Source organism: Capsicum annuum, chromosome 9 (genome assembly GCF_002878395.1).
Source record: "Capsicum annuum cultivar UCD-10X-F1 chromosome 9, UCD10Xv1.1, whole genome shotgun sequence".
In the NCBI taxonomy this organism is placed as follows: Eukaryota; Viridiplantae; Streptophyta; class Magnoliopsida; order Solanales; family Solanaceae; genus Capsicum; species Capsicum annuum.
The window spans coordinates 215,706,793-215,718,739 of record NC_061119.1 but is presented as its reverse complement, the minus strand read 5'-3'; the positions used below and the strand labels follow the sequence as shown (position 1 = coordinate 215,718,739).

At 36.0% G+C, this 11,947-nt stretch overlaps 1 protein-coding gene and 1 long non-coding RNA gene across 2 annotated transcripts in view; one reads left to right on the top strand and one right to left on the bottom strand.

Annotated features, from left to right (window-relative positions):
- Positions 1–1,678: 1,678 nt before the first annotated feature.
- Positions 1,679–7,387, bottom strand: LOC107841842. The gene is made up of 5 exons (XR_007044641.1): positions 7,168–7,387; positions 6,388–6,452; positions 6,126–6,293; positions 3,256–4,221; positions 1,679–3,088 (listed from the first exon to the last, which is right to left on the bottom strand). It is a non-coding gene; the product is annotated as an uncharacterized LOC107841842 (long non-coding RNA).
- Positions 7,388–10,823: 3,436 nt separating this feature from the next.
- The window catches only part of LOC124887204 (pentatricopeptide repeat-containing protein At2g26790, mitochondrial-like), a 4,306-nt gene continuing 3,182 nt past the window's right edge, over positions 10,824–11,947 (top strand). Inside the window, exons 1-3 of the mRNA XM_047396401.1 lie at positions 10,824–11,285; positions 11,368–11,606; positions 11,652–11,928. Coding sequence (XP_047252357.1) covers positions 10,824–11,285; positions 11,368–11,606; positions 11,652–11,928 — 978 coding nt within the window. The remainder of the gene's footprint in view (positions 11,286–11,367; positions 11,607–11,651; positions 11,929–11,947) is intronic.

The following is an 11,947-nucleotide window of genomic DNA, read 5'->3' as shown; positions in this document are numbered from 1 at the left end:
TTTGTGAATAGGATATTTATAAATAAAAATAATTTTTTACTTAGTTTAACACTCTATAGAATACAATTTTATGTTAATAATGATTTTATTGTCTCATCCAAAAGTTACACATACCTCCCTACTTAAAAATACCACAAAGTGGGAACATCAAGCAAATAATGAATAAATAAATAAAAAAAATAATTAAAAAAATATTTTTTGTAAGTGACTGATTAAATCTTAAAATTCTAAAGTAAATAATTAGTTATATTGTTAACTTTTTTTATTTTTAAAAAAGAATAATAAATTTTTGCAAAGAAAATACACAAAGTTATAATATATCAAGGGTATTTTTGTAAACAAACACTATTGTTTTTAAAATATAACAATCCATATTGTTTTCAATACATCAAACCAAATACTGCATAAAAAATAATCCCACTATTACTAATCCCTGCACTATTAATCTCAATATTATTAATACAACCTATTCAGTATTATCTTATACACTTTACCAAACGACCCCTAAATGTCATGTGCTAACTACAACCAAGGGATCATTTGGTGTGATACAATAAATAGTCCGAGATAAAATGAAGGACTATTTTATTCCATGTTTGGTGTGAGGTATTAGTTAATACCGCATCATCTATCGCACCATTTTCACTATAGTGATGAGATAAATTATCCGTATACATAATAAAATAATTAATTTCGAGATTAATTATCCCAGGATAACTCTTTCCCAACCCAACAACCCTTAAAGGTATATTAGTAAGATGCCTATAACACGCTAAAAACTAGTAAAAGACATATTAAAGTAAAACAATAAAAGTTGGTGATAGTCTAGTACTTACAATACTTTTATTTATCATGTTTCGAGTTGTTTTTATTTTTTCTGAGGGACAGTCCGCCCCAACCTGCGACTCGATTACGGCAGAGTTGGGCCACTATTTTAAAGGCCCTTTAGTTAAAAGGGTTAGTCCATTTAATTCTCTAGCCCTCTAGGATTGGGTTTAGTTGGTTTAGGCCAACCTATTTTGATAGCTCTAATAACAAGAAGTATAATTTTCATTAGTGTAAGAATTGTAAATTAACTAAACTTATTTTTAAGAAGATTTGATAAATCTAGAAATAAATATAAAAAGTGTTACAATAAGAAAAAGTTAAGAAGTATTAAATTTTTAAAAGTTTTACGCATGTAATAAGAATATAATCAATGATTTTGTAAAAATTTGACTTTCAAAACAAGAAAATATTTTAACTACAGAAAAAAAAATCGTACCATTCTAATTGATATGTCTCTCGTGGTCTCTGACAACAATGAAAAGAGGTAATACATAGCAAACGCGAAAGTGATAATCCATCAACCACTTGAAACTTTTTGTAGTAAAATATATATGTGCTTACACAAAAATATATGTTTATGTTTACAATGTTATTAAAATGTGACGTATATTTGAAAAGTGATTTTGAATTTCTTACACTTTATTAAAAATCTTTGCAATGGGCAAATCATTTAGTTTTAAATAATTAAACATTATACTATGATAAAACCCCCCTCGATAACCTAACTATATCATTTCTAACCATATCTCTCTCCAATACTTCATTTTTCATGCAATGATAGATATCACAAATCAACATTTTAAAAGGTCCAAAACGAGACATTTTAGCTGATGCGAAATGAGGTGTAAACTTTGAGCCGTTATCCATAAATTTAATTTACGTGAATCTTTAATTTTTAATATTTTATAAAGTAATATAATAAAATAAGTAAAAATGAGAAAAGAAGAAAGCAAAAAAAAAAATCTACAAATGGACAACGTATTGTTTCTTGATCTTTTGCACTGCTTTCTCAACAAATGGACACACTTTATCTTAAAGAACAGGAACTGTATAGAGTAGCATGAATGCTGTTGCATTGAGAGGAAGATACAATCAGTATCAATATCAGTTTAGAATACATAACAAATACTCCTTCCGTTTCACAGTAAGTGAATTGTTAGAGCAATTTTAGTATTTCAAAATAAGTGAATGGTTCACAATTAAAAGTAAATTTTGAAATTTTTTTTCAAATTTACCCTCCATTAAATATGCATTGAGAATGATGATCATGTGTCTGGGTAAAAATGGAAAAACATGATAAACTTATTGTGAAACGGAGGGAGTACAAAAGGCCCAATGGGTCACCTAGAAATTTTGCACTTACATCTGTTGAATAGTGTCAAAAAGTTGCAGCAATTGCCAGCAAGTGGGAGGACCCATAAACCAACAACCAGCTGATGACGTAATTTACAACAACAATAACAATAAATTCAGTGTATTCCCACATAGTGGGGGTCTGGGGAGGGTAAAATGTACGCAGTCCATACCACTACCTCTGATGAGATAGAGAGGCTGTTTCCGATAGACCCCCAGCTCACGACACGAAATACTAATTAAATCCGAAATAAAGCATGAGAAAAGATGAAAAAGACATAACTAATCCACCCACAAAGGATAATAAACAAAGAATAGTAAACAAATACGTAATAAGACATGCAACAATGTGGCATAACAAGAAAAATACACCCACCCAGTATTACCCTACCCCAACGACCCAAACTATCACTAACCTTCCATCCTGATTCGCGTCCTCCAGATCTTCCTATCTAGGGTCATGTCCTCAGTGAGCTGCAACTGCTCCATGTCCTGCCTAATAACCTTTTTCCAGTATTTCTTCGGTCTACCCCTACTCCGCCTGAATCCATCCAATGCTAGCCGCTCATACCTACGAACCGGGGCATCCGTACCCCTCTTTATCACGTGTCCGAACCATCTCAATCGAACTTCCCGAATCTTGTCCTCCACCGAAGCCACTCCAACTTTTTCCCGAATGGTCTCATTCCGAACTCTATCACCCTTAGTAAGCCCACACATCCAACGCAACATCTGCATTTCTGCCACCTTCAATTTTTGGATGTGAGAGTTTTTGATTGGCCAACACTCCGCTCCATATAACATGGCCGGACGAACTGCCGCCCTATAAAATTTTCCGGCGGATGAATTCACAGATGTAGGATGCCATAGTGACATTACTCACGAGATGTCACAAGTTCTCCTGGACCTGATTAAGAAAAGTCAAAACGGACAGTGATTGTAAGGACCTAATAATTGGAAAAGAAGGATAAATATCGTCAGATAGAATAGTTTGGCCAACTTAATTGGGCATAGAGATATTTAAATATATACATGACGTGAAATCTTAAAGAGGATGAACAAGATAAAGATTACCATTTTCTTTTTCAGCATGGTTGGTCGAAAAGGAGGAACCACGGAGTTTCAAGTAAACTTTATTCGAGGAAAGACAGTAGCTGAGCAACTTACAGAAGGAGTTTCCAAGTGTATCGTTATGTTATGTCTGTTTTGACAAAACCTGATGAAGAAATTACTGGGAGCTACTAAAACGAAAGATATATCGAAAATGTTTGTGCATAAGTAAAATACATCAGATAAGACCAACCAGACTACCATAAATGTAATAATCGTAGACATTCATGTACTGATCCAAAGAACAAATCAGACTATCATCAAGAACTAATTAGTAGTAATCACATTCTGCCTTGCACTCAGCTTATCGTTACCTCAGTTATCTCCTCCATTTTCTAAATTAGAACACATGGAACCAAACGAAAGCATCAACATGACAAATATAACACTATGTCTATGCAGCTAAAACTTGAAAACCATCTTGCATCATTAGATAGGAGAAAATGTCCAAGGTCTATGTTACGCGGACTCTGGTGTATGCCACATTTTTCAAAAGTAGTGCATTTTTGTATAACCTGACACGGACATGGCATCGAATATGGAGAGTCCACACAGTTTAGTCCAAGACACCCCTAGACAAAAACACAGACTTAAAGCTAAGATGTTGATTTCAGCTCCTTAACTGTCGCTAAAATAAAGAACAAAGTACTTGTTCTTCAACTGATTTTAATAGTTCAAACACATAGTGCATTCAAATGAAATAGCTACATTTACTATTAGTTCCGGTGACATATAAAAATGAAAAGCCTTTACAAAGAAAATTCCTCTATATGTGAGCAAGTTCATAGCCTACTCACCAGTCCACAAGCACATATTTAGACCTCAAACTAAGCACTTCAAAACAACATCATAGTCCTTTGCTGTGTTTGCCATCGGAAGCAGAATGTGATATCATACAATCCACTTTTCAATTGCGTAAGTGCAACTTTGCTGGTAAGAATAATCATTTAACATAAAACAGAAATAATGTCTTCAATCATCCACCATAAAACATATGTCAAGGCACACATGAACTGATGCATACACAAAACAAAATGGAAGCAACTTAGCATTGAAGTTATGTGTTTCCTGTTACATTATCTTCAGGAAAATAAAAATCAAATGAACCCCAACAGCCGTTGTATTTGAAGGATAAAATTACATTGATCAAATAGAGAGGTAGAAAAATACTTTATGCAGCTTATTGACCCAAGCTTTTAACATCACTCAGATGTTCCAAAGAACCAAAGTACAAGTTTTTTCTAAGTCGCATGCAGTACAGTGTTGATATAATTAACTTGAAATTTATGCTATCTCCCGTATTACTATCCTCAACAGTAAATCACCTCGCGAATATAACAGACAAAAATGTTTAGAAAACAAAGAAGACAGAAGATCAGATGAAGAATTAGACATCGATATTTTGTTAAGCAAAGAGCTATTCTTTTGTCTCTGAAGAATGTTTTTTTTCTTTCTTTTTTTTAAAAAGACATAAGATCAGAGGAAGAATTTGTTATGAACCAATTGTCCCACATTGGAAAAATAGAGAAATGCTAAGGGGATTATAAGCCAAATGGGTTCTCCCACCTATAAATTAGTCTTTTGGGTTGGGCTCTCCCGTTTGGTTTGTAACATTGGTGCTCTCGTTGAGAGTCCCACGCGTTGGACCGTGACTCGGAGTGGTGACCTTCACGCTAGGAGTGGTGGCCTGGACCCAAGAGGGGTGCCAGCCGTGACCAACTGGGCGTAGCCGTGACCAACGAGGATCGATCCACGTGTGGGGAGCCGCGCGTTGGGCCGTGACTCGGAGTGGTGGCCTGTGTGCCAGTAGTGGTGGCCTGGACCCAAGAAGGGTGCCAGCTATAACCAACTGGGCATAGCCGTGACCAACGAGGATCGATCCACGCGTGGAGCCACGACTTAGAGTGGTGGCCTGTGTGCCAGTAGTGGTGGCCTGGACCCAAGAGGGGTGCCAGCCGTGACCAACTGGGCATAGCCGTGATCAACGAGGATCGATCCACACGTGGAGCCACGACTCGAAGTGGTGGCCTGTGCTCCAGGAGTGGTGGCCTGGACCTAATTTTCTAATGTGGGACAATTGGTTCATAACAATCGCTTTCGCTTGAGAATCAACGACCTCGTTGGTCTTATAATCCCCTTAGCATTTCTCTATTTTTTCCAATGTGGGACAATTGGTTCATAACAGAATTAGATACCACATTTTGTTTAGCAAAGAGTTATTCTTTTATCTATCAAGATCTTGCACGCTAGGAGTGGTGGCCTGTACCCAAGAGGGGTGCCAACCGTGACCAGTTGGGCATAGCCTTGACCAACGAGGATCGATCCACGTGTGGAGCCATGATTTGGAGTGGTGGCCTGTGTGCCAGTAGCGGTGGCCTGGACCCAAGAGAGGTGCCAGCCGTGACCAACTGGGCATAGCAGTGACCAATGAGGATCGATCCACGTGTGGAGCACGACTCGGAGTGGTGGCCTGTGCGCCCGGAGTGATGGCCTGGACCTAATTTTCCAATGTGAGACAATTGATTCATAACAATCGCCTCCGCTTGAGAACCAACGACCTCGTTGGTCTTATAATCCCCTTAGCATTTCTCTATTTTTTTCAATGTGGGACAATTGATTCATAACAGAATTAGATACCACATTTTGTTAAGCAAAGAGTTATTCTTTTGTCTATCAAGATCTTGCACGTAATCGAAGTGGCTTAATATTCGTTTATAGCAAACTAAATAATTGGTGGATTGGTGCTATTTTTGTCCTTGAAATCAGCTAGCTTAATTCAAATTTAAGAAAGTAATTTTCAAAGAGTTCAGACCATACAAAATTCAACAACTAACCTGAGGTAGATGATATGAGAAGGTGTTTGTTACATAAAGCCAATCTTCAAGTTCCATCCTGGGAGGAAACTATGAAGTTTTGCCAATTCTTCTTCAAGGCAGACAATATCATGTTTATTAATATGTAGGATCCAAGTGTATCGTTATGTTATGTCTGTTTTGACAAACCTGTAAAGAAATTAACGATTTCAAGTTTGTTTAACGAATCCAATTCTTCTTTTACATAATGTCTGCAAACATAAAATTCTTTAAATGTGTGTACTTTTGATTCCTCTGCAGAATCTCAAGTCTGGCCTTAAGTTTTGCATGTTCCAGAGTCCAGCTTCCCTGCACCAAATTAATTTTACTATATCGTCCTTAAAAATTAATACAACAGTGATGTGAAAAAAGCAACTAACAATGAAATAATAACAAACAAAAAATTAATGCAATAATCGAAACGCCACTACAACCAATCAATCAAAGAGATAAAACAGTGAGTAACACTTAATCAAAGCAGCAAAACTAAAGAAAACTAACTGAGCAAATGGTTTTCGTTGGTTCAAAGATATTGACTTTGCATAAAGATGAAGTGCTGGGTTGGGTATCGGTATACAACAACAACATCATACCCTGTGTATTCCCACATGTGGAGTCTGGGGAGGGTAGACTTATAGAGCATACTTACACCTTACTCCTACCTTGTGTAGATAGAGGGAACATATTTTTATAGTGACCAAATATAGAGAAGATTTGCCAGGAAAATACCAGTTTTTCTTTTAAGTTTTTGGAAGAAAGATTTGTACCCTGCTAGAAGCAATCAATCAAAGAGATGAAACAGAAAGTAATATTTAATCAAAGCAACAAAACTAAAACACAGTAGCTAAGCACATCTCTTCTTTTGGGTATACAAATGTCAAAGATAGAGTGCATAAAGAAGGATCTGGGCATGGCTGTCATAAATTGACTTGCCACAAAGTGGTGCAATTTTATTTTTATAAATGTTTGTACTAAGCCAGTGCGAAAGAATGTAACCACAGATTGTGCAGATCCCTACTCGTACCTAAAATTGCATCAACATAAGTGGTGCAACTGATGATAAGAAAGATCAATCAACATGAATCTTTTATCTGGAACTTCTATTTCACTAATCCGAGCATCAAAAGATGGGAATATAGCAAGCTGCTGTTTTGTCCAGGCAAGTGTTCATTAAAAAATGTGGAATTTTAAAATGGCAGGTTAACTGAAGCCGTGTAAAATAGTTGTTAACCCTAAGAAGTTGATAATTTGATGTTCGTACCTTTGCAAAAGTGCTTCCCAGTACATTTGTTGCCAGTCATTTGCGGATTCACACTCTACTTCTTTTCCTTTTGCTGATCTGGTAAATGACTTACTCTTGAAATTCTTACAAAAAGGCCACCGAAAGCTTCATAAAGATTTTTCCACTCTTCCTCAAAATTCAGATATCTGCAGGAACATATACCAAGTTCCATTCAAAATAAAATCATTTGCAGATCATGTATATTCGGGTAACCCCCCCCCCCCCCTCTCTCTCTCTCCTCTACCTACAAATATTAATCGTAATGTGATATACTCTTTCTTTATCACCAGGAAACTGAAGAAAACTCGCTCAATTTCCTATATGAAACTACAAATGCAGACCTTTTACGCTTTCTATTACTACCAACACTGTCGGTCAAAAGATAATAATCATTCAACATATCAAATTTCCTGCAACACAAGATTTTTTGGTTAACGTTCAGGCGTTATTATGCACCCCTACCACTACATATCTATCTGAAAAAACCTAAATAGTATCAACCACCTGTATCAGTTATACATATGATTCACGGTTGCTAGCTTCATAAGTCTTAATTCCAAACCACTTCCTGAAACTGTTAGATTCACCAAAAGTTTCAAACGAAACACCATTATTGATATCCTTTTGGCTTTGCAGTAATTACAAATGAACTTTCTATAGATTAAAAGAGATGACAGATTTTTAAGAACAGAAGTGGAACCAAGATGCAAATGACACATACGACTGATAAGCAGATATAATCTTTACTATATGAAATTCTTGTATTTCTTTCCAAGTGTCTCACCAAATAACTATTGGTATCTAGTTCAAGAGAAAATGTGTCCAGATTTTGAGGTGGATGATACTATATATTATATAACAAGAGTGATGCTTGTATTCTGATTGTGACAAACTACTAATAGAATTAGCCGGTAGTACTTTCTGACAATAATAACACAATAACATACCCAATGTAATCCCACAAGTGGTGTTTGGGGAGGGTAGAGTGTACGCAAACCTTACTCCTACCTTTCGAGGTAGAGAGGTTGCTTCAGATAGACCCTCAGCTAAAGAAAAAGCATATCAAAGTGGAAATAAATACTGATATTCATGGTTTTTAAATGCAAAACGTGGATAATTAAGTGAAAGTTAGTGCTGCAAGAAACGTGGCAATCTTTTAACATGCCTTTGTATGATCTCTATCTCTTTTCCTCTGTTAAACACAACAAGAGCAAACCTTTTTTATCTGTTGAGAATGTTTTTTTGTCAAAGATTATTTCATATTATATCATTTTCAGTTTTCGTCCAAATATAATCAATGACATATAGGACTTTTAAATCTATTTACTATACTTGTTTGCCATTACCCAACCAACAGAATCGAGAGTATATTCACAGCATATTTTCAAATCTACCCACCGTAAGCATCAAGTTAGCATGGTTGGAGTCTGATCCGGACTCGTAATTTTTGCTTTCCTCAATTCATCTCCTAAACTATTTGGGACTAAAAAAGGCTAAATGAGAACAACACCAGACCACCAACAGAATAAAGTAAATAGAATTAAACTATTGGACATAAAATCCAACCGGAAGAAAGAATTAAATGAACCAAGTCGGGTTACTCTCTGGCCAGACTGCAAGAGTAGGATCTTCCAAGTCTGTCCTGCTGCCTTTCTTGGCAGAACATTTCTCTTCGCCTCAACTTTCTGTTCAAGCTTAGTACTTGCAATTGCAGCTTTCATATTTTCAGTTATTTCAGGCGTGATTGTTCTCATATAGTTATTGACACAAGAAAGAAACATTCAACAAATTAGTTAAAAAATTTACACAAAATCTCCTCTTTTTTTTTTTTTTCATTTTTCTCTAGTGGATAGAGTAGGATAATATCTCTACCTCCCCAAAAATCAAAAAAATGATTAGACTTGAGCTACATCATACTATTCCTTAAAAAGATTCAAGACACAAATTAAGAAAGTAGAAGCTAAAATTTTTTTAGTCTTCTCTTAATTGCCCAAAACTACTCTAATAACTATCAGAAACCCAAAAGGATCAAACTTTAGCAATATCACACCATTTGTCGAAAGATATAAAAGACAAATTAAGAAAATCGAACCTGAAATTTTGCTAATCAGCTTTGAAGCTCAAGATTGCTCAATAGATTGCCATTTTAAGAAACAGAACTACAGTAACTGCAACGCAATTTGGGAAATTTATAGAAACAGTTCATTAAATGCAAAAACTCCACAAGGAAGGAAACAATTTGTAAACCGAAAATAATGGTTTTATGGGTATAGTAAAATACACGAAGAATAACAAAAAAAAAAGGTCACTCATATAGCTAAAACAACAACTTCAGCTCCTTTTTGTTGAATCTTTTTCAAAATTTGAAGAAAAAATTGAAATTTGAAAACGGAAAAATACGAATGCAAAAAACTTACAGTATCTGATTGAAGATCTGAGGAGTACAAGAAGATTATCAAGAGGACAACAATAAGACTCTGAGAATTCTTCAATGGAAAGGAACAAACTTTCATCAAAAAGGAAAAATGGAAAGATAGCTATTGTCTACATGCAGCAACTGAAATTTAAAATACCAATTTGCCCTTATCGATGAAATTAGGAAAATAGCCCTGGAAGCTGCTGGCAGGACAACCTCCACCAGCCAGCTTTATGGCACTTCTATATATTAGTAAAGTAATAAAGTAAAATAGGGTTTAGGGTTTAAGAGCATATCACCAGTGACTCCTGATAGTTGCTCTTCACACAAGGTCAGCTTCAACCAGCTACACTCCAATCAAAATGCATATCTAATTTGCAATTGGGCCCTGCAATAAGGTCAGCTTTTTACAAAAAAAACATTATCAAGAAAATCCAATTTATTCGATTGAAACCAGTTTCCTTAGTAGCTCAAATTAACTCTATTAGACTGTTAAATGCGTTTCTGAATATTTTTTCAATGTGGGGTTACTGAAATATCTTCCATATATTCTATTGAAATCGATTTCCTCAGTAGCTCTGTTAAGCCCATATTTATCGGGTTCGAGTTCTTGTGAACAAATTGGAAATACCCACCAAAAAATAACGGAGCTTTAGTGCACCAAGTGGCCTGACCCTTTACTGTTGAGGTAAATTCATGTTGGGTTACTGAAAAATCTTCAATAACACGCAATTTATTTGATTCAAATCGATTTCGTAAGTAGCTCAGTTAAGCCCATATTTGTAGGGTTCGAGTTCTTATGAACAAATTGGAAATACCCACATGAAAAATAACGAGTTAATCAATAATACCATTGTGCATAGCGGGAGGTTTAGTGCACCAAAGGGTCATTTACTGTTGAGGTAAATTCGTATTGGGTTACTGAAAGATAGAGAAAAAATCAGATAGAGTTCAATTAAATGCGAGTTTGAATCTTTTTTCCATGTGGGTTCCAGCAATAAGGTCTGCTTCTTACAGAAATGTCTTCAAGAATATCCAGTTTATTCGACTGACATCAATTTCTTCAGTAGCTCAGTTAAGCCCATATTTGTCTGATTCGAGTTCCGATGAACAAATTCGAAGTACCCTGATAAAAAATAATGCGTTAATTAACAATGCTGTTGAGGTGAACTCGTATTGGGTTACTGAAATGCTTAACAGTTTGAGGGAAGAACCTAATGACGCTTTGTCATTTTTTCGTCAGTTGAAAGATAGTGGATTTAAGCATGATATTCAGACGTATATGGGTATAATTAGGATCTTTTGTTATTGGGGTATGAATATGAAGTTGGATTCTTTGTTTCTAGAGGTTATAAATGCGGGAAAGGAGGGTTTGGGTTTTGAAGTTTCAGACTTGTTTGAGCAGTTGGTGGAGGGAGGGGTTGAATGCGGAAAGCCCCAATTCGTTTGTTCGGGCTTTGTATGCATTGGTTAAGGCTTATGCTAGTTTAAGGATGTTTGACGAATCCATTGATGTTTTGTTCCAGACGAAAAGGTGTAGTTTTGGGTTGAGTGTGTTGTCGTGTAATTATCTCATGAATCATCTTGTTGAGTGTGGGAAAGTAGATATGGCAGTGGCGGCTTATAAACAGTTTAAGATGATTTCAGTGACTCTGAATGTGTATACTTATGGAATAGTGATCAAGGCGTTATGTAGAAAAGGCGATCTGGAAGAAGCAGTTGGTGTATTTGAGGAGATGGAGAAAGCCGGTGAAACTCCTAATGAGTTTACTTATTCTACATACATTGAAGGACTTTGATCGCATGGTAGATCGGATTTGGCTTACGATGTTTTGCGGGCGTGGAAAGGGGTAAATGTACCCCTTGATGGTTATGCCTGCACTGCTGTAATTCGTGGGTTTGTTAATGAGAAGAAGCTGCAAGAGGCAGAAACAGTGCTGCTTGATATGGAGGAGCAAGGAATGGTCCCTGATGCCTTTTGTTATGGAGCTGTAATTAATGGTTACCGCAACACAGGGAATATGTCTAAAGCTCCGGCTTTCCATGACAAGATGGAAAAAAAGGGTATCAAAAGTAATTGTGTGATTGTTAGTTCAATTCTTCAGT